Source organism: Lissotriton vulgaris, chromosome 5 (genome assembly GCF_964263255.1).
Source record: "Lissotriton vulgaris chromosome 5, aLisVul1.2, whole genome shotgun sequence".
In the NCBI taxonomy this organism is placed as follows: domain Eukaryota; kingdom Metazoa; phylum Chordata; class Amphibia; order Caudata; family Salamandridae; genus Lissotriton; species Lissotriton vulgaris.
Genome location: NC_141693.1, coordinates 996,371,513 through 996,395,052, shown reverse-complemented (window position 1 = coordinate 996,395,052; position 23,540 = coordinate 996,371,513). Strand labels below are relative to the sequence as shown.

General features: G+C 43.2%; 1 protein-coding gene across 3 annotated transcripts in view; it reads right to left on the bottom strand.

The window, feature by feature from the left end:
* PYROXD2 (pyridine nucleotide-disulphide oxidoreductase domain 2) overlaps positions 1–23,540 on the bottom strand; it is a 529,340-nt gene that overhangs the window by 321,071 nt on the left and 184,729 nt on the right. For all 3 annotated transcript variants that reach the window (XM_086922605.1, XM_086922607.1, XM_086922606.1), the window contains one exon: positions 21,270–21,425. In XM_086922605.1, coding sequence (XP_086778731.1) covers positions 21,270–21,425 — 156 coding nt within the window. The remainder of the gene's footprint in view (positions 1–21,269; positions 21,426–23,540) is intronic.

Here is a 23,540-nt window from a genome sequence, read left to right as displayed (position 1 = left end):
GCCGAGTAATTGCCCAGATGTTTCGCCCCCCCCCATACAGTAAGGCCTACATTACAGAGCTCTGTTCCCCCATTAACAAAGTGCACTCCACCACTTCCCCCTACACTATCCGAGGCGGTTATCGTCTTTCGCCCTAAACCGGGCAAAGACCTGTGTCTCTGTGGATCATATTGGTCCCTATCTTTATTAAATCTGGACTATAAAATCCTTGCTAAAATTGTCGCCATGCCTTTGTCTCAATTGATGGTGTTCATCATCTCACCAGCTCAATCGTTTTTTTTTCCCCACAGATCCATGTCGTTCAATCTTCGGACTCTCTTCTCTGTACTCCATAGAATCAATTCAGAAACCCCTGCTGCGGCCATCCTACTTGATGAGGAGAAGGCGTTCGACTCTGTTCTCTATGTGAGAGAACCTCAGGTTAATTTAGAGCCTCTCATTCGAAAAATAATCCGATTTGGCTGCTATTCGGGACTCTGCATCAACTGGCACAAGTCGGTGATCTTCCCCTTAACTTCCAGCACCAAGCCGTGGGAATGCGAATTCCCCCTGGAGTGGTGTCTGGATTCTGTTAAATAACTAGGTCTACACATCCACCTGGACGCTGCCTTGATCATACACCTCAACTACGGCCAAGCTATCAGCACATTAGAAACACAAATAGAGCGCTGGCTGAGACTTCTGCTACTCCTGTGGAGGAGTGTGGCTCAATGGTTAGAGCAGACCCTGATGCAGAGTTCTGGCCCGGGACCAGCGTTCAATTCCCGCCTCGGTGGGTCTTGGGCTCAATTTCCTCGGACCTGACAATTCTCGCCTCTGTGCCTATTCTAATCATGGGCCCCACGCTGCAACTCTGGGCAATAGCTTGCTTAACTCCACACCAGCCCCAACAGCGCTAGGATGTCTGGCTTCACCCTGGGGGTGCCCAGGAGTGGACACTTCACAGGGAAACCCAGGAAGGGTTCCACAGCGGTATGAGTAATAGCGCCAGGAAACCGCTTGGTGGCAGTGCGCTCTACAAATACCTTGACATTTACATTTATCCATTGCTAGCAGAGAGGCAGTTCTTAAGATGGTGGTCCTACCCAAGTTTCTATATCTATTTAATAATATTCCAATACCCCTCCCCAACAGTCTTTTCCTGACATTACGTTCCCTTCTTATTAGATTAGTGTAGGGGCAAACAACCTCGAGTTTAGGGGCAGGTATTTACTCTTCCCTATGAGAGGGGGGGATACGGAGTGCCAGATTTACATTTATATTATTTGATTGCCCAATGCAGCTACGCCTATGCGTGGTTCCACCCAGATGCCAGGATTATTTTCCTCCATCCAGAATCCGATTTCGTCCTTCCCGAGAAATTATCTACGGTCTATCCAGGGGAATTCCCAGAGATATCAGAGACATCCAGACGGTGTCCACCACCTGTTGGGCTTGGGAAATACTGAGTCGTGTCACTGGTACTGCCACGCTGTACTCTTCCTACCTACCGCTTCCAAACAAAATGTTCATATCACCCCCAAACTCGACAAAGGAGTTTCTGGTATAATCCCTCCAAAGGATGACAGACTTCGCAAATATTGGGAGAAGGACTAAGGCCAACCAATCACTGATGACCAATGGGCCGACTGCTGTGCGATCACGAGAGACATTTCCCTTACCAGTAGACATAAACTGCTACATTTCAAGTTTTTATGCAGGATGTACATTACAGCAGCCAAATCCCACAGACTGGATCAGTCCAGACCCTACAATTGTCGCTAATGCGCAGCTCCCTATGCCGATTTTGCACATCTAACATGGACCTGTCCACTCCTACAGCCTTACTGAGAATCAGTGCACAAGACCCTGGGCGAAATGATCGGTCTGCCCCTAGTTCCCATTCCTGAAGTGGCTCTGTTAGGCTATGTGGTCAATTTTCCCAAAAAGGTGCAGAGCTAGGTTTGTTATTGGCCAAAAGAGAGATCGCAAATCATTGGGGTGGTAGATCAGTCCCCACTTTGTAGAGTTGGCTAGGCAGTTTTGCATCCTGCAACACAAATTGCGAGGTATACTCCACCTCTTTACCTACTTCCTCTGGTCCCAGGGACATATGGGGTCCATTCAGGACATATGTCGTGTCACATACCATTCAGGATATATGTCGAGTCACATAGGCAGCCGTCCACTATACAACTGGAGTATAGTCCTGACTGGAGTTGGTTGATTGGATCATTATTTTTCAATATAAATAATGTTAGATAACATTAATACTTCCAGTAACAATGGTTATTGTGTTTGACTTTTTGTTCCTTTGTCTATGATATGACGGGTGGGTCAAACAATACCAGGGCGTTGGTTGCGATCTCCTACATTGCGGGGCTGAAAGCGATTATGTGATTTTGATTTTAGATGTCAGATGGGACTTCTTGGTTATCGCGCTTTTTGGCATACTTGTACATCCTTGCATAGGTATTGCTCCATGTGTGGAAAATGACAGTGAACGACTTTGTTTCTATTTGTTCATGTATGAAAATCCATAAATAAAGTTTAAAAAAAACAGAATATGTTTGGATTATACCTTTGTGTGTGTCTCAGTATTTTAATATGTTCATTCATTCCAAATCAAAGATAGGCCCGGCAAAGACCACCTCCCGTAGAAGGTACTATTTTCTTCAAATCTAACCACCCCAAAACACATTGTGGAGATAATGGACAAAACCTACACCATAAATTACAGATGTATTAAGATTACACCAGCTATTATTAGACAACTGCCCGCAATCACAGAAGACATACTTAAAAATGTCAGAGGTGTAGAAGCTGACGCGGTTGCTATGTAGGAAATCCTTATAGAAACACTTCAGGAGACGCACGAAAAAGCAAACAAACCCAATTCTGCCAATAAAGTGTACATGGAGGGCTCTAGCACATCACAAAATCCTAGACTCCGGCAGTTCAAATTCGCAACAAATAAAGCTCTTTGAACTCTGAGGAAAGCACCAGGAGATCCGACCATTCTTGCAGCCCTATAACAATATACAAAACAGACCAAGAAACTAAACTGGTCAATAAAAAGAGCACAGAAAGACAAACTCTGGGTAAAATTACACACCAACTTGAAATATAATAATAATGCCAGATTTTGGGCCTCGGTGAACCAACTCCTTCAACCAGACCACAGAGGCATCGACTCTGATATCACCGAAGCCACATGGGCACAATATCTAGAAAAACATTTCAACCATTAAACAACAGATAGGATCCTTGGGAAACCTTAACAGCAACACAAGCCTAATGACTATATAAGGTTGATGTAGAGAATATTCAAAAGCAAAACACTAAAGGGAGAAGGGATGGCGATCCAGGCCCTAACAGTATACCTCCAGTGGGGCGGTGGGAGTCAACAGATGACAGAATAGGGAAAATTAAATAATTAAATCATATTCCGTTGTCTGTCGACATCTCCCACCTCCTGCACTACTGTGCTTACCTGCTGCTGCCAGAGGTGTTTAACAAGCATTTACAATGCAACTGTCTTGCCTTTGCAAAAGTTAGAGCTATTGGCATTGTAAATGACAACAATTTTATTTATGTGTTGGTTTTGAAAACAGATAAATAAATGGCATTGTCATTTACAATGCCAATAGCTTAATCGCTCGCAAATGTGAGAGCTTTTGCATTTGTACCCACACACAGAGCCACACACACACACAGAGCCACACACACACAGAGCCACACACACAGAGCCACGCACACAGAGCCATGCGCACAGAGCCACGCACACAGAGCCATACACACAGAGCCATGCACACAGAGCCACACATGCACACACAGAGCCACACACACACAGAGCCACACACAGAGCCTTCTGAAATATTTTTTTGTTAAGGTGCACTGTTAAAATGACATCACAAAGGGCAGTTCATTGTGCATTGCTTTTTGATTCAAAAATAAAACAAAAATGTCCTTTCTGCTACAAAATGGCTTTTCTCCATAATTCATAAGATGGACTTCAACAAACAAATGGCTTTACTTTTCCCCCTTCACATAGACTGCACAGTCTTGACATAGGGATTAAAGTGCACCACATGCCTTAACTTAGTTGGGAAGTGACTGTTTTAAAACAGATCGTGACAGAAAGTAAGTTTTGTATCTTCATTTTTGGTGTAAAAGCCTATGGGACAGTGTGTAAAAAAAAACTCTTGTGTGTCGGATCCAGTCTGCTACTGAACTGAGTGAGCACGTGGCCTCAACACAAAGGCAAATGCCAATCCCAGGGGGCTAAGTCTGCTGCCAGCTGTGGAGAAAAGGGAGAATGCACAACTCGAAATATCACGAGAGCAAAACGAAGAGTGGAGAAGGGGCAAAAAACAATCGCTACAATCAGGGAGGCGCTCAAAACAAGACAAAGTAAGGGGTCTAATACAGAAAAGCACTGTAGGAAAATTAGGGAGAACGATATAGAACTCGTACAAGCTTTTCTATGTGGTCAGCTGTCGCACTGTGGGTGCAGAGACAGGTGTGGGCTCGAACGCGCGAGGTGGCACAGAGAAGCCACAAGGACACGTGGGGCGCCAGGGCAGGGGTTACTCACACGTGTCCGCAGCGGGTCCTCACGGGTCGGCACAGCACCTCCAGGCACACAGAGCAGTAGAAGGCGGAGATCTCGGGCTCCCTGGAGTCCGCCAGGTGCGGGTAGGAGAGGACCGGCGGCTCAGCCTCCTCTTTCGCTTCACTTAGGCCACGCTGCTGATCATGAAGCCCATCTCTTGGGGGGCGCTGGTCAGCCTCTGCCCTCCTTCCGGTGACTGTGTCAGCAGAGAGGATGGTGGCAGCAGTGTCCGTGCCCCTCCTCGTCTCTCTCCCACTCTGCTGGGGACCGTCGCTGCTGAGGTGCCCTCCTCTCTGTTCGCTGGGTGCCACCTCTGGTGGTCGTCGGGCTCATGCGCAGTGAGAGCTATTACCGGCGGGGCAGCCAGGGGCGGGTGCAGTGGGAGGGGGCATGGAGCCGGCAGGGCAGGCAGGGGAGTGTGGGCTCGTCTGTGCCAGGAGCCCAACGGTGACTTCCCATCTTGGCACCCCTGAGCTCCTCACCACCGGGTCATGTGAGAGACGCAGAGAGGAGGCACTCTGGGAGCGCACACGGTACCCTTCCCTGTAGGACAGGAAGTCTCGGCACAAAGTGGGTCATTCCAAGATGGCTGTAGCGGCGAACAAGCCTTTAAGTACTTTGCACGTGATGTTTGCACACAGCCTTTTGTCTGTAAGCCCCGTCCTTTTCAGACTGGGCGTCCAAACTTCCTGCTGGGGTAAACGGTTCCTTATCTTCTTTATGGGGCCATCTGGACCCATAAAGAAGATAAGAAACCTTTTACTTCAGCAGTAAGTCAAGTCACCCAGTCTGAAAACGACAGGGCTTAGATAGAAAGAAGAACGTCACTAGGAACTCTTCCCCAATGGCTGGCCACCGTTTAGGAGGCCAGCCAGTGGAGAAGAGGGGCGGGGTTTAACCTCGCTAGTGATGTTATCTCTATCCCATTAGGTCTCACAAGCTCGACTGCGCATGTGCGCAGTCTTTCGCAGGCGGAGACCTAAAAATTAACCAGCTTTCGGGGGAGCAACCTTAGCACTGGTGCTTACACATATCAGAAGCCCAAGTATTTAGCCTGTGTCATGGAGAGGTTCGATCATATCTCCAATTTTCAAGGGAGGAGACAGATCTCTCCCAGTCAATTACCATCTAATCGCCTTGAATGATAATGATGCCAAATTTTTTGCCTGAACTGTGCTCGATGAGCTATTAGCATGGGCTTCCGGCAATGCCATTATACCATACAATCAGACAAGGTTTTCAAAAACATCTGGCACAATCACAAACATTCTGTAAATCTCTCTTTTAATGGATGCTGCCAGTGTCTATTTTTCTGCTAAATTGATTTCAAAGCAGCCTTTGATTGAGTCGACTGGGGGTAGTTGCGGCGAAAGCTGGAGAATACCACAAAACCTGCTCAACATGCATGCTGATTATGCTCCATAGTGACACATGGGTGCAAGTCAAGATAAGTGCAAGAACGCGCCTCTGCAGATGAATCCCAACCACTTGCGGTTTTAAAACAGGGATGTGCCTTGGCACCGACTCTCTTCAATATTTTTTGGGCAGACCTGATCGAGCAACTAGAAGCCTGTAACTCCCACACTCCTAAATTAGGCAGCAAGGCAATATCATGCTTTCTTTATGCCGACGACATGGTGCTGGTCAGCCCAACCCAGGTGGGGCTACAGCAGCTGCTGAACAACACGAAGGCCTACTCTCTTACCAAAGGCTTCACGATCAACCATGGCGAAATAAAAACCATGGTTTACAACAATAGGCTAACTCAAACAAAGGGACGTATTTGAGGCAAAACCCGGCTTGAAAGCACAGAGGAGTACAAATACCTCTGGGTCATCATTATTAAGAAAGGCATTTTCCTAGCCCAGAGGATGCAATACAGAGGAAAGGCCTAATTTTTGCTGTAGCACTTAATAATCTGAAGAAAAAACAGCCCGGCACTTCACTGATACCACTCCTTCAAGTAGTGTGAGCAAAACTTCTGCTGACTATCTCCTATGGGAGCGAATCTGTAAGAGGCCGGAATGTTAGTACCTTAGATGCCACACTGGTTCGTTCATACCGAATCATCTTCTCACTGCCAAGTTACACCTCACCAGCACAGATTATTATTATTATTATTATTATTATTATTGTTATTATTATTATTACGCAAGTTTGTAAAGTGCCTGGTTACACTAGGCTTGTGTAAACACAGCAATGCCCCTGCGCTATACAAGTATATGACACATTTAGAGAAATGACATATAAATAGAAAGCACTTTCATTTAGTATGCATCCACACTTTAGGAATCGTTTTTTGAGAATCAGTTACTCCAGGTTCAGGTACAAAAGTTCCGAAAAAGAAAGAGAATTGTACTGTCCTTGATGTTAAATCATAGGTTTATTGTTCCTTTGTTAATGCCAACACGTGTTTCATCGCAGGGAACATACTGCGAATCTTCAGGGCTTCAGTAAGGAAAGTATGACAACCAATATCAGAGTAAAGAGTCAAGTCCGTATTAGGACCGAAATCATGTGAGTAGGTTCGGGGTACGTAGCACGCTGCCTGCGTGGTGGGGGAGTGACCGTCACTCGTAGAACGGCACCGGGAACCTCAAGAGGGAGTTCGACACTGACAAGGTGTACCCGCCTGTTAAAGGATCTCTGGTCTCACACGAGACATCTCGGATACGTACAATAACTCCTCCCGGTTTTCGATTATTACTAAATAAAAAAAGATTCCCCCACCACGCAGGCAGCGTGCTACGTACCCCGAACCTACTCACATGATTTCGGTCCTAATACGGACTTGACTCTTTACTCTGATATTGGTTGTCATACTTTCCTTACTGAAGCCCTGAAGATTCGCAGTATGTTCCCTGCGATGAAACACGTGTTGGCATTAACAAAGGAACAATAAACCTATGATTTAACATCAAGGACAGAACAATTCTCTTTCTTTTTCGGAACTTTTGTACCTGAACCTGGAGTAACTGATTCTCAAAAAACGATTCCTAAAGTGTGGATGCATACTAAATGAAAGTGCTTTCTATTTATATGTCATTTCTCTAAATGTGTCATATACTTGTATAGCGCAGGGGCATTGCTGTGTTTATGTTATTTGTGTGGATCCTCTAGATCCAACTTTGAGCGGTTATGTGAGATTACCGCCCGCCCTTTTGCCTGTACCCACCACTTTACGGTGCTCTCTACCGTGCGGACACACTGGTGTGCGCCTAATTCCCTGGTTGATTTGAAAAATCTCCTTGTTGCTTACATACACTAGGCTTGTGTGTCCCCGCGCTGAGGTACCGACAGCCAAGAGGCAAGTTGCCAACGCCATTCCCCCCCACGTTCAGACCCTGCCACCCATTAGCTAGTCAGTGGGGCATAGGAAGGTTTTTAAGTGGGAAATAGGAAGGTTTTCAAGTTCCTACGGAAACCTGTCTCCAAGGCCTCCAGCCGAAGATACCCTGGGAGTTTGTTCCACTGTTGAGCCACCAAAACACAGAAGGAGCGGCCGCCCATTCTTACCCTCCTGATAGCAGGAATCTTGACCTGCCCCATTTCGCTAGATCTCAGTTGGCGTGAAGGGGTATACGAGGTCAGAAGGTTATGTAGGTAAGTGGGCCCCTTCCTGTTTAAAATCCTATGGCTCACACGCAGAGCCTTAAACAGGATTCACTCCTTGATTAGCAGCCAATGCAGGGCAACCAGGGCCTTTCTGGAGGAGGCTCTCTTGGGTAGCATCAGAACCATGCGGGTCGCTGCATTTTGGATACGCTGAAGCCTCTGTATGCAGTTGACATTAGCACCCAAGTAAAGGATATTTCCATAGTCTAGCCTAGAGGTTACCAAGGCATGGACCATGGTTTTCCTAGCTGTGGTAGTATGTATTTAAACACCAAATTTTCAATATTGGATTTTAAATTTTATGTTTAAAATGGCTTTTAAAGTGCCCAAACCATCACTGTTTAAATTGATTTAATAATGTAAATGTATCTGTCAATTGTATTGCAATGGTTTTAAGAAACTCAGCAATTATTCAATTAATTTAAACTTGTACGACCTCTCAGATGATAAAAATTGGCAAACTGAAGCTATCAGTGAACTGGTGGGTCTGAATGAATGGCACGTGTGAGCGTTTTTTGTTTTGGTCCTTTTTCTTGGATGTCATCTCCAGATGTGTTGTCTCTATCTACTGGTCACTTTTTAGTGCATCAGGAGCACGTCCCTGAAGCAGCCAATGTGGTATATGCCGCTATATGTGCAAAACTAAATGCTAACTGCATGAAGAGGTCAGATCAGAGTTTGTATTTGAGGGTGTTCCCAACCTACCAAGTAAACCATGCCTTGTAACTCCTACTTCTCACCCCTTCAGTGGGATTATCACTGTGGATTTCTCTGCTGGTTTTTCTCTGGGAAAACCAACAGAAGTGAATGCATTTTTACCTTCTAGGAACCCCTTTCTGAATTCCTGACAAGTGCAAATGTGGGGCAGATCTACAAGGAAATGCTGCAGCGTGCCACCGCAAGCCCTTTGGCTGTGCCACGCTGCGGCACTTCCGAAGCACAGGGATGTGGCATATTTACAATAATATGTTGCATCTCTGTGCTTCCCCCTGCACTGGCGCACAAACTACAGCCATGCGCTGGCGCAGGCCCCCTTGCACCATGATGCAAGGATGCCTGCGTCGTGGGGAGATTGTTTTTGTGCAGGAAGGGGCATCTTCCTGCACAAAAACAATCACTGCAGGTATTTTCCTCTTTCAATGCGTGCTGTCCCATGCAGCACGCATTGAAAGAGTAAAAAATTAAAACATTTCTCATCGTTGTGCCTCGCTACGCCACCTCTAGGGCGGCGTAGCATTCAGACGCAACTCCAGATTTACGATTTCTAGTAAATCTTGAGATGTGTCTTGTTCCATGTGTGTTGCGTGGGAACGCCCACAGCAGCATCCATGGAACGCCCCTTCAACGCAAAGTGCTGCATGTGAAGGGGCTGTATTTACAAGGATAGGAAAAGTCACGCAGGGTGGCTTTTCCTCTCCTTGTAAATATGGAGGCGCCCCCTGCACCACCAGTACGTCATGAAAAGTGACGTACTGATGGCGCAGGGGGTTTGTAAATCACCCCGTGGTATTTTCGGCTATAAACTGATGTTAACGGCTGAAATTACCTTTATGAATAAAGCCCCATAATGGCTACTGTTTTCGCAGAGGATTTTAAGGAATTTAGAGGCCCCAAGACCCTAAACTTGGAGTTGCACTGGACATGTATTTGCCTCCTTGAAGCCAGTGTCTGTCGACCAATATAGGAGGCTCTTGGATAAACAACAGGTTAAATATGGTGTGCATTATCTATCAGTGGCCTTGAGGCAAGGGATTCCTCACAGAAAGCCAAGCATTCTAAGCTGTTTCAACAACTACAGAGACATCCCCTGCGCAGCTGCACTAAGGCCCACACAAAGGAGGCATGCACGAGACGCTTCCACGTGAAACCCAGGCCGGCTCTCGAATGTCATCCAACTTAATGCCGGCATTGTAGTCCGCGCTCTCTTCTGGCGCAGGGAAGGACGAACCACAGCCCCCGAGGAGACAGGTGTTCGGTGTTTGTGGAGGTCACGTCTCCGGTCTCCGGGCAACATGAGGTTCCTATAAGCTGGCTCGTATCAGTGACTTGATGTGCTGTTTGGACTGCGCACTTTTCCCGTAGGTGTCCACATGCATTTATTGTCGTGTTGGATCTGCAGAAAACCTTTCTGGTTTCAAACCGGCAATTTCGCACGCCTGTCCTTCATGGTTTGGACCGCTCGGACTGCCGCTTTCTGCAGCCTGTCTGATTCATGACGTCCTCTGCTTTGCACTTCGCGCGCCAACTACACCTTGTGGACTTTGAGAATCACTCACAGACGATAACATTTTACTTCAAAGCGGTGCGCCTCGGCCGAGGAAGCTGTTGAGCGCAACGTTATGTCCCCTGCTAGAAGCAGAGAACCTCAACAGACTGCTGGGACATATCGTGGGAACTGGAAGCTTGCCTAGCAGGACCCTTTCAGAATTCTGTATTTCATTTGCTGTACATATTTACAATACGATACACAGCTGGATGACAATAAACACGCATGAAGATAATGCAAGTCAAAAGTTCAGGGACATTACCCTCAGTCTTAACAGAAGTCTGCTAGCCAGAGTAAGATTCCACTCTCCCCCCTTAAGAGCCTACCACTAAGACCACTCTGGAGATGGAAAAAACACTACAAGCAGAGAGTCATTACTCCATAGCATCTGTCTTTGCAAAAAAACCTGGCCCAAGCTGGACATTTCTGCAGCATTCTTTTTTTGTGGCTTAATCTCATGAATTGCAAGGAGGCAGTGGAAGCATGCCTGTGTGGAGCAGGCCCCCAGCTAACTGGTGGATTTTTAATTTTGTACATGATTGCATTGAATGAACTGCACAGAATGTCCTGGATCGTACTCCCGACAATTTTTTTAATTGTAATATGTAAATTGCACGACAATACTATGACTTTAAATAATTGTGCAACAAATACTTATCTTTTATTTACGACATTGTTTTGTGTGGTCTCCCATTGCATGAAAACCTCAAAATCTGCTTCCCTGAAGATCTGTTTGCACTCTGATTTCAGATCTCAAAGATCCCCACCATTGCCTAATGCAGTCTTTCAAGCAGTGATTATATTTTGCTTTAGTATTAATTAATCAAATCGCCCCAGGTTACTATATTCCAGCCTCTTGAGGACCACAGACAGTATTGAACTCTGGTCTAAAGGGTCAAAGAGTGTTGCTGCTGCGGTACTGAAAAGCCAGTCAAAAACCTTCCAACTGTGTTAAGTTTATGACTAAGTGAGGCAACGGCAAATGAGGGACAAGGCCCAGGTCACACTATGAGTGAACTAACACGACGAAAATTCGGATCATCAATACACAAATCGTGACTACAAATTCAGCATTTTGTCCGTGAACCCACTCTACTCTATGACTTCGAAAAATATTGTTAACATCTTAAGTTAACGGAACGTCAATGCCTCTTAGTGCTTGTCTCCCAGAGATTGTGTCAGGGAATTAACACTCCTTTTCATAACGCTGGACACCATGCATGCACTCTACTAAGAAAAGTGCTTACGATACAGCAGGCCTGTAGTGCAGAGTAGAGGGAAGTTAATGGCAAAAAGGAGCACTAAAATATTTAAAATTAGTAATATATTGCGTGAAAGCTGAGCAGGCACACTTCTATGGGAAAAAACATTAACATTGTTTTTTCTTTCAAATTGACATTTATACAATTTGATTCAACATTATTGTTTTCAGAGCAGGTGCGTTTACATTAAACAAAGAAAGACAGTCACAGCAGCCTTGGAGCTGAATAAAAATATAAGCAAAAGACACACAATTGATGGACAGAATGCAGAACAAATCAAAACATTCACCCCCAGTCAGGAGATATGGGTTAAATCCATCATTCTTTTGCTCACCATGCCACCCCAGTTTAGACCTGGCAATATGCAAATCAGTCCTGACCCTGTGCCTCATGGGAACAGTCCAGCCCGAACTGCCAAGCCAGGTCCTCCCTGGACCGGAAACAAGCATCCTAGGACCGGTTTCAGGGTTTCATCCCTCATCAGCCAGGATAGCTATGACAGAGGAGACACCCACCCTCACAGATATAATGGAAGCAATAATGAGAGTCTGTACTGCCCTTGAATGCAAATGTGACTCTGTCTCCACTAAAGTCACCTTGATGCAAGTGGATCTCCGCAAAATTGGGGTCCACGTCAAAGAGGTAGAACACCTGATAATCACCCTTAAAGCTGACACCAAGATTTTAAAGACCCTGGTCAAAGAATTGTGTGCCACCACCAATTCCTTAGAGGCCAAGCTGGAACATTTCGAGGGGCAGTCAAGGAGAAACAATGTCTGCATAATTGGAGTCCCTGAACGTTCAGATGGACCGGCGGTTGATGTGTTCATTGCAGATCTTCTACTCAAACAGTTGCAACTTCGTGGCCTCAACTACTTCTCCGTTGAGCATTCCTACTGAGTTCCTGACACCCCACCAAGACTGGGTGCACCACTGCATCCTTAATAGCACTCATCTTCAACTACCTTTACCGAAACATTATTCTGCAAACTGCTCCCAGTACGCCACCAGTCAATTGTGCCAATGCCACCATCACCTTCTTCACAGACTTTATTCTCCGAGTCCAAAAACTACATCGATCCTTTCTTGAAGTCGAAAAAGTGTTGAGGGAGCGTACAATAAAGTGCTCCATGAAATTTCAGGTGAAACTGAGAACGATGGCAAATGGTCAAACCTGGTGCTTCACCAAGTCAAAGGAGGTTTGGGAATGGCTGGATGGCTGGAGAGTGATTGGAGGTGCTGGACCCTAATCTCGACATGGAAGACAACAGACTGGTGCTAGGAACCTGGACAGGATGCAGGAAGCCGAAGGCTAGCAACAACGATGCAACCTGATATGGAGCAATACTCTTTATTGGGCCTCCCCAGGAGACACTGACTGACACCAAGCTGCTGAGGCTGCTCAGGACCTTGCTCATTCAAGCTGTCTAAAACAGACATTCCGACTGCGGGGTGCTAATCCCTTTCCCAAGTTGATGATGTCCGTCAAAACTTGGGACTGGAATACTCAAAAAATGTTGGCATTTGCAGTAACAAATGGTTGGGTGGCAATCTGGCGGGATCCACAGCCTCCTTTAGCTTGTAATATTTCTTTGGGTGACAGGCACTTTGCACAGTTGGGGGTAAGACAATTTTAAGTCCATCATCCAGAGAGGCAGGGAGGGGCACAGTATTGGGGTTTTCATTGAATTGTTTTCCGTCATATCAGTGTTATAGTGAAGTTCTCACACTGACACAGCAGCAGTTCTAGACTGAACATTCCTAGTTTCAACCTTCAATCGACTCCATTGTTTAGGGGGTTACAGCTTCGTCCCGCGAATCTAGTACCCTATGGACTCTAGGATAGCATTACTATTACCCCGCCACTTACAACACAGTCCAAGACCCTGGAGGGGGTCAAAATACACTGGCTTTATCGTCGTTCTCTTGTCGTTTGTTATCCATATCTGCCACATTAGCGGTTTCTAGCTTCAAAATCCTCTCCCGGAATGTCAATGGGTTGGGAGATAAAATCAAAAGAGGAGTGGTATTGCAATACCTTAAACAACACTCACCTGATGTCGTCCTCGTGCAAGAGACGCCCTTCAGGGGAACAACACGTATCAGAATGGAATGTGAAGTGACTATTAAATGCAACAATCTTTATGTGGTAGCTCATCATGCAGTCCAGGCTAGACCTGATATTTTAGGCCTCCAAGAGGTCCATTGGCTGTAAAAAGAGCACAAAGCACTGCTAACTATTGTGACTAACATGTACTGGGCAACCAGACAGATAGCACTATGGGGCTGATTTGAAATCGGTCCATCAAGGTTGACAGATCCCCTTGGATCAGACTGGATGTTCTGTGATAATGTAGGTCCAGACTCCCCTCTTCACTTTCACTGTAGCTTCAACTGTAGGTATAGAGGGATGAAAATTAAGTTCAACAACAACAATTTCGAGGGCCGCTACGGTGGAGTTCCACGCCTCCACGTAGCACCTGTGAGCTGTGCTGGGAATCCTCCCCTCCACGACGTTGTTTGCTGATGGCGGCGGACACGGAGAGCTGGTAGTTGTTTCCACCAGCGTTTGGATTCCTCGTTTTCGTTTTTGTTTGGAGCCGACGGCAGTACGATTGCATTAAGGACGGAGCGCTGTTACTCTCCGTGTCAAGCGTTCTGAAGGGCTTTTGAAACTCCGAGCGCATACAAGTCTCAAGCTCGAACATCTCTCTGCGTGCATTGCTGAAGGTTTCTGCCGAGGCTGCGGAGACTGTTTTGGGGGAGACCTAACAGCCGAAGTGCCGAAGAAGGCAGTTGCACATGCTGTTAACAGCCAGCTGGGACTTTGATTACTTTGATTTGGTGCGCTCTTTCTTCCCTTTTACCGCAAGAAAAAAAAGAAACGCCCAGTTTGGAGAAAAACGCACCTGGATATTTACCCTATATCTACTGCATATTCTGGAATGGTAATAACTGGCTCGGACATACAAAATAGTAAGCCTTTGTTCGCTTTCCTTTTTTTTTGTAATTGGTCGTGTGAGGAACGAGCCTGCTGTGCTGCAGTCTGTAGTGCTGGGTTGAACTAATTGAGGAAGCAAAGGGTTTTTTTTTTAGCTCCTATCTGTTCATAGTAATTCAAAGACTAACCAAAGACTCAGTTTTCTATCACCATTGAAAACCATTAGTGTGAGCACAATGGGGAAACTACTTAATGCTTGTCTTAAAGCCAAACAACGGCGACAGCAGGCAAAGGAGGCAGCAGCTAAATTAACAGAAGAAGGTTCCTTGAAGGATGACAACTCTGCACACTCATCTGAGAACTCTGAGGTTGAGGACTTGCTTACCAGACAGTCTGGTTCAGACGCAAATGGGAGATAATTTGACCGAACCTCGCCTCGATGATTTACCCAATGCTCTTGAGTCATCTCATCCACCCTTGCCGCCCCGCCTCTTCTTTCTTCGGCTAAGCAGTTCCCCCTGTTTACAAAAAAAGTTTCACCTCTTTCACCTAATCTGGTCCCCTCAAAGAATTCTCTGAATTTGGGCTCAGTACAAAATCAATTGAATGGTACAATTGGTACAAATGATCCGAGTACAGCTGTTACTCCTTCAAACCAGGCACCACTTACTAATTCCACATGTGACTCAAAGCGGACAATGGATATTTCCGATGGCCAAAAGAAAGATTTATTAAGTGCGGCAGTGGTGCCACCTCTAGTCACCGACAAGGGGGCAGGTGGGGGAGTGGCAGACCCCCTTGGGCCTCTGCTAGAGATGAACACAGAAACAGAGGGAGAGTTGCGGATGTCCGTGAAAGATATGCTCAACCTGATTTTGGATGAAGTTAGAGAGATATAAAGGTCGCAAAATGCAGAACTTTAGGCAATCCACCAGAGATTGGATAAAATGGACAAAATTGAGTAATTAGTGTCTACTTTTCCAGCCCGCTTAGTGGAAGCAGAAGAGCGGATTTCAACTTTGGAGGATCAAATGGTCGAAGTTAAAAAAAGACTCTAAAGTGACTACAAAAACTACAAAGGCTCTTGCATTAAAACTAGATGAGTTGGAAAACTATAATAGGAGGTCCAATCTTTGTATCGTAGGAGTCCCTGAGGGAATTGAGTGATCAGACACTTTGGCATGGGTGACCTCTTTTCTCCAACAGGGGGTGATACCGGAATATAAAGGAGACCTCACTATCACAAGAGCCCATCGGGTTCATGCTCGACCATTTCCGAACTCTACCCTTCCGCGCACTATTATACAAAATTTTGCAGATGTAAGGGTAAAGGAACAAATATTGTCCAGGGCAATCAAACAAAGACAATTTCCTGTAAATGCCACGGTGAAATGCCGAAAATTCTCAGATATGTCAGCTATTGCGGCCAGACGTAGGAAAGAATTTGTAAAGATGCTTCAGTTATTTAAGGCTAAAGGTGCTCAGGCGATGATAGCACAACAATCTAAACTTAGAGTTTTGATTAAAGGTAAATTCTATCTGCTATCCGATATCGAGGAAGCACAGGATCTTCTTCACGAGATACAAAATGTATAATAGTGATAGACAGGATTAATTTTTTTTTCTTTCTAATCATTGTAGTAATATGAAGAATTTACATATCAGCGTATCTTATCGCCATCATGGCTATTGTTTTTGGTTTTGGGAGGGGAGGGAGGAGCACGGGTCTGGGGGTCAGGGGGTGTTTCAACACTACACCCCAGGTTTAAGGGAAGGGTGGCTGTGGCAAGCGTGGGGGAAGAGGATAGAGTTAGTAGGGTGTCACAGGCAGGGGGGAGGGTGTAAAATTAAAAATGTGTTCTTGGTGGAGATTTTTTTGTTGTTATTTTGTCTATGGTTGATGATTAATATGCGTTTCAATCAAGGAGCAGATGGTTCTAAGAAGTATGGGGAAATAAGGGATGAAAATTACGTTATGTGTTCTAATTATATGTCTGTACTATGTCTAAGCATGGTCTGAAAATTATTTCTTTTAATGTCAATGGCCTCAATAATAATAAGAAAAAGCGTGCAATAGAGGCATGGCTTTTGACAGAGAACCCTGCAGTCATTATGATACAAGAAACTCATATCGAAATCTCTAAAGCAGATAATTTTTCTATGTTTAAAGGTTGGGCTGCCTATCGAGGGTTCTCCTTTTTTTTGGAGTCACAGCGGGGGGTTGCACACTTTCTCAATAAGAAACTAGAGGCAGAAATAATTCATACTGAAGCAGATAAACAGGGTTGTTGGTGTTGGGCTAAATGTAAAATCAAGAATAGACTTTCACCCATTACTTTTGTGAGTTTTTATGCTCCCATTAATGATAGCCCTGCAATATATAAACAAATGTTTCAGTCTCTTCTTATGGTCGACGGAGATCTGGTTATTGGAGGGGATTTTAATATATTGATGAAGCCACAGCTTGATTCAACCCTTGGCGGGAAAAAGCAGTCTAAACCCAAATCTCATAAGACTATATTGAATAATATTAGGACTTTTGATCTAGCTGAGTGTTGGCGGTTAATAAACTCTTATAAAAGGGAATATACATGCTGGTCAGGGAGGCACAAGTCATTTTCTCGTATAGATTTCTTTCTAATTTCCTCAATACTCAATAGTCGGGACCATAAGTTTTTACATAATGGCTTCTCCGATCATGCAATGCTTGTCTTTGAAATTGTGCTAGATGAAAGGATTAATGCTGTGAAACGTTGGTTCTTTAACAAATCCTATTTGTATGATGAACCCTGGGTTATGTCTGTCCAGGCTGAGATCAAGGAAATTTTAGAACGAATTTTGGGGACAGCCTCCGTTCATATTATATGGGACACTTTGAAAGCGTTTATTCGGGGCATCGTTATAAGTAGGGATGTTAGGGAAGCAGCTATATTTCGAGATACAAAAAATCAGCTACAGCAAAAAATACAGGCTTTAGTTCATCAAAAGTATTATAATCCCTCTGCTGAGTTACAAAATGTATTAAGCGCTGCAAAACGTGAACTTGAGTGCTCACTACTTTTTAAGACGTGAGGAAATCTTTTGTAGGCAAGCTCAAAAAACGTATGAGCACAGCAATTTCACCGGAAAATTTCTGGCATGGCAAGTAAAAGAACAAGCCGCAGCTAACCTGATTCGATCTTTAAAATCCCCAATTACCGGAGTAGACACCTCAGATCAGGCTGAAATAGGGGCAATTATGTTGTCCCATTACGAGAACATCTATTCTTCCTCACATATTATGGATCAAGTCAGTTTAAATGAGTTTCTTGATAAATACTCCCTTCCTTCTCTTTCCAATATGGATCAAGAAGTAATGGCGTCCTTTTTTTCTATTAACGAATTGGAGTTGGTAGTAAACAATCTGCCACACGGTAAGGCTTGCGGTCCAGATGGACTTCCGGCCGAATTTTTTATCACATTTTTTGGTTGTCTTTCTGAAGTACTTCTTTTATTAGTAAATTCGATGCTTCAGTGGGGATTGATCCCGACATCCTTCTATGATGGTACAGTGGTCAGTTTTTTGAAAAAAGGAAAAGAAGCAAAAGACCCAAACTCTTATAGGCCCATAACTTTATTAAACTCAGACTACAAAATTATTACAAAATTGCTTTCTATCCGATTTAATAAGGTTGCGTCACAGTTAATTCATACAGACCAGAATGGATTCATCACTGGCCGTCAACTGCTCACTAACACACATTATTTAGTAGAGGCACTAGATTTTTTTGAAACACGTAAGGTATTGGCTTTAGTTCTTCTTTTAGACGCAGAAAAAGCTTTTGATTTAGTAGTTTGGGACACTCTTTTTTTCATTTTATATCGATTTGGTATTCCTTCTCAAGTTATTGCTTTAATTAAAAATCTGTACCAGGGAGCAAAAGCCCATATTCTAATTAATAAATCAATGGTAGGGTCAATCCCAGTTCAAACAGGAACGAGGCACGGTTGTCCTCTTTCTCCCACTCTTTTCGCTTTTTTTATTGAGCCTTTAGCCTCTGCAATAAGAAAAAGTAAAGATATTTCTCCGCCGATAGATGGTATGGATAAGATCAAACTATACGCAGATTATATTATGTTTTAGTTGAAATCTGAGATGCAGTCGCAAGAACAAGCTTTTCTATTTTTTCACAATTTGAAGCTTTGGGGGGTATCGCATCAATAAAAGTAAAACTGAGATCATAATTTGCGGTATTACAAATCCGGATTTGCATCCAGATATTCAGAGATGCTTAAATAATAAACCCAAAAGATATCTAGGGGTATATTTTACATCTTCAGTACGTGATCTATATATGCTGAATTTTGAACCCTTAATCCGGAAAGTGCGTGATATGCTTCTAAGATGGGAAGCACTGCCTTTATCCATTCTAGGCCAAATGGCATTAATTAAAATGTCAATACTCCCTCTATTTAATTTTTTGTTTTCTACCATCTCCTTTTCCCTTCCAGGCTATTTTTTTTCAAAGATTGAATCCCTTTTTTCAGCCTTCGTTTGGGCTAAAAAGACCCCACGAATAGCTATAGAAACCCTATATGCAGATAAGGAACACGGCGGATTGGGTTTACCAAATTTGAAAGATTATTACTATGCATATTTTGCACAGTATCTCTCGAGATTTAAATATCCAGCATTTAGAAACGTATTATTTATTAATTTCTTTTTTGATTTAATCTGTAAAGAAACAAAGATACCTTCTCCACTCGCGATTTTTAAATCACCCAAACTAGTAAGATATAAGACTTTGAGTTGGTTTCTCAAAAAGCGAGATGTTATGCTGAAAAGCTACTCACTTTCTCTCCTGACCTTAGTAACTCCATTAAGAGATGCTGTCTTTGGAATGGGGACCAGATTAGAATCTGATATTACACACACTTGGGCGAGATATGGGTTCATTAACTTATCTAATTTTATTAAAAATGGAGCTTGGTTGTCTCTTAACGAGATGTCTTTGTTAATACGTGGACATTTTCTCCTCATGGGCTCATACGCAGTACTGTATAGGTTAATGGATTATATGGACATAACACAAATAAGTCAGATCTCCAATTTAACGAATGATATCCTCTGGTCCCCAGTATTCAAGAGGGCGGGAGCATGGAGGAAAAGTTTGGCGCAAAGTAGGCAGGAGGATTTAAGTGCCAAATCGATAAAAAAATGGCAAAAGCATGAAAGCTTCAACTTAAAGGAAATAAACTGGAAAACCCAAAATAAATTAAACTTCATGGTTCTTAGAGGCGCCAATTGAAGACGTATGCTATTCTTTAGCAAATGGCTGTTGTATTATACGCCTGCAGTCATGTCAAAAATGTATAGTAATACGTCGTCTAATTGCTTTAGATGCACCCAACCGGATTTGGCTAATTGGTCGTATATCATTGCCTTTTGTCCCTAAATTAAGGTCTTGTGGGAAAATATGTTTTTTATATTGCCTCAATATTTACATTTTACGATTACTAGTTATAATAAGTTAATTATACTTGAGGTTGATCCAGAGCTTAATTTGGAAGATTCCTTAGTGAAGCTTTTGTATATCATTGTTGTAATTGCCAGATCTATGATTCTTAAATATTGGAAAACAGAAATAATTCCAACAGCAGATGAGTGTTTTCAAAAATCAAGAGAGTCAGGAGCAGTGAATATTTGTTTGCAAAAAGGATGGGAGCATTGCGTAAATTTACAAAAATTTGGAAAGATTATTTTGATTGAGAAAAATGTTTAGTGCTGGATATTTGGAATATCATGTTTATGCTTAAATATTAATTTTTGTGCGTTCTGTACTTATTTTGGGCGATTTCGATGTATCTTTGCTCATTATGTTCAGATCTAGTGGGAATGTGAATATTTTTTTGGGGATATTTTGCAATCATTATGCTATTGAATCTTTGCCAAGAACTCAATAAAAATATATTTTTTTTAAAAACAACAACAATTTCAACAACTGTAAATTATTTGTAGGAAATAAATAAGCATGCAAAACAAATTCCTGATGTCAAGGGAAAAGCATGTTTGCGATGAATGGATGCTATCAGAACAAACATGCTTAAATCATAAATACTAAAGGAATATTGGTACTTGACAAAACAATTCCCAAAGTGAAGGCTACAAATCGTTAAATCAGAAGAGGAGTCCTCTGTGTTCTTAAATGTTAATGCACCATATCTTTATGGTACAGGTTATGTGGGCCAAATACATATGTCATCTATTAGTTGAACAGAATTAAGAAAAAGAAGAGACTTGAATTAAGCAAATAAAAAATACAAACACCAAAATCGTTCTGTGTAGCGGTCCTGATATAGTGCAGCTGCATATGTTAACTCTATAATGAATAGGCAGTATTAGCATCTTTATGAGCTAAGACCTTTCTTTTCAATGAGTTTTACATGTTTCCAATGTACCTTTAACTGACACCTGTGTTGTTGAAGCAGCTTATTGTATCTCACCATGCTCAAATATATCAATACAATAGCGTATTTCTATTTAAAGGAAAATAAAAACTATCCTTCATCAGAAAAAATGAAATGACTTTTAATAAGTTATTCTTCACAAACCTTTGCATCTTTCTGAGAAAATTTAGCAATATTCCTCTGGTTTTCTGCCATATCGCATCCCAGGAGGAGAGACCTTGGTGGCTTCCCTCCCACGCCCTGCTCCAACATTGGCGTGAAAGAATGGGGGTCCCGGAAATACACCTTCAAACCATGTTTCTATAGAGAGAGGAGAAAACATGGAAATATTAACACAGAAATATTTGTTAAAAGGAGAAAGAACAACTCATTTAGTAGAACGTCTGTAACTGATTTGCATGGATTCATGACAATGATGTTGGTAAAACTCCGCACCATGAAAAGAACTCGATTTAAGAATGCTTTTATCAGTATGTCGGGAAGTAAAACGCTATCAATAGGGGATAAGGTACCTTACACTCCATAGTGAGTGGCAATACAAAAATATGGGGCCAACTCACCACAATGATACTCCTGCCCTGTGCGGCAATCCCAGCGATGGTGGTGTGACATCCACAAGCAGAAAAGGGAAGGACTTCCCTTCTTACCCAGTGGAATGCGAATCCTGACCAATCCTGTGCTGTTTTCAGCATGACAGCAGCTCCAGGATTGGTGGGAGCAGGCTGCCCCAGTGCTCATTTCAAGGCTGGGGGCCTGTGCCAGAAATCCCCTGTCTGTTCTCACAGTCCAAGCATTGCTGGGCGTACAGTGAACATGTTGGGCTGGCCCCAGGTAGCCAGCCTGCCAACTGGACAAGTTCACTGAAAGGGCCAGCTGTAATTCTGCAATAGCAGCATTCAGTCCCGTCCACCTGCCTCACACTAGCTCTGTATACAGCACGAGCTGGTGGCAAAATAAAATCACAATATGATGCCTTTTTTATTTATTAATGTTTACTTGCTCCGCTCACAGCAGGCGAGACAACTCGCCTCCACCACTTAGGACGAGCTGCTCCTCCTTACACTACAGATTTAACAAATGATTGGTAGAGAATTTCAATCAATAATTCACGTGTGCCATACACCTGTCACACTAGATAGCTCTCCGGTGAGGATAAGATTTGAAGAAAGGTCAGGGATTGTATCAATGGTGGTATCTAAAGGTCATTAGACACTGGAGTAGGCAAACAAGGTGTAATAACCAATTGAATTAGAAGACCAGGAAGCGTTTTGCATCAATACAAATAACTAACGAACAGTGATATCATTGAATTCTTATTGGTTATATAAATATCACATTCAGAGTGTTTTTATTTTAAATTGTATGAAGTTGAAACTGAAATGTCAGACTGCTTCTTTCACATCCTGCCGAGGTCCTGTTTGCACTAAAGTATACGAATAAGTGATGGATGGAATACTTGAATTAAGAATTAATCTCAGCCATTGGCAATTACTTCGTTATTTTGCTCACCATGTCACTTGAGTTTGGACCCAAATATATATGCAAATTAGTATTGACCCTGCTCAAGTTGGAATAGTCCAGCTTGAACTGCAACACAAACACAAGCAACCCAGGATTGATTTTTTCCTAGCTATTGTCTCATCCGCCGGGTATAGCTTGGTTCTAGTGACAGAGTGCACGGGAACCTCTTGGCGACACACTAAAGTATAAAATATGTGATGGATGAATGGAATGCTTGAAGGAATCTCAGCCACTGGTAACTACTTAGGCCGCATTCCAATCCATCGTTAGTTTGCCAATCATGTCAAAATTCGTATATCAAGAGCACATTTGTTACGTCCCCCCTCATATTTTGGAAATAGTGGTAAATGCAGAATGACTCTTCTCTTGCATAATTGCACGTAATCTCATGGAGTTCTTAGGTAATTACATGTGATAACAATCAGTGGAATTACGTGACATATGCCCACCTTTATTCAACAGCTGAGCAACAAATGGTGCCAAATGAGGTTTTTAAAGAACGTTATGCTAAACTTGTCAAAATGCATTTCACATAAATGATGAAGAGAGTTTGGTAGATTTGTCACAAGAGATATACACAATACCAGTAAACAACTGTGGCTTTTGCAACATTTCGTGTTATTTTTGTTGCTGAAAGAATGATACGCAACCGTGAAATAGTGTGAAAAAAACTGCTTTGCTATTTTAATCACTGTAATGAATAATGCTGCAAGGAGTAGTTTATGTTTTTGATCTTATGGTGCCCACTACACTTCTAGCACTCAGGCAAACTTGAGGTCTTCCTACAGACCTCTTTACCTGTCAGTCAGATAGACATTTTGTTGTAATTCTTAAAATATACTGAAAACGTGGCTCCTCGGAGGATTACTCTGTCACCACATAGTATTGTCTGTC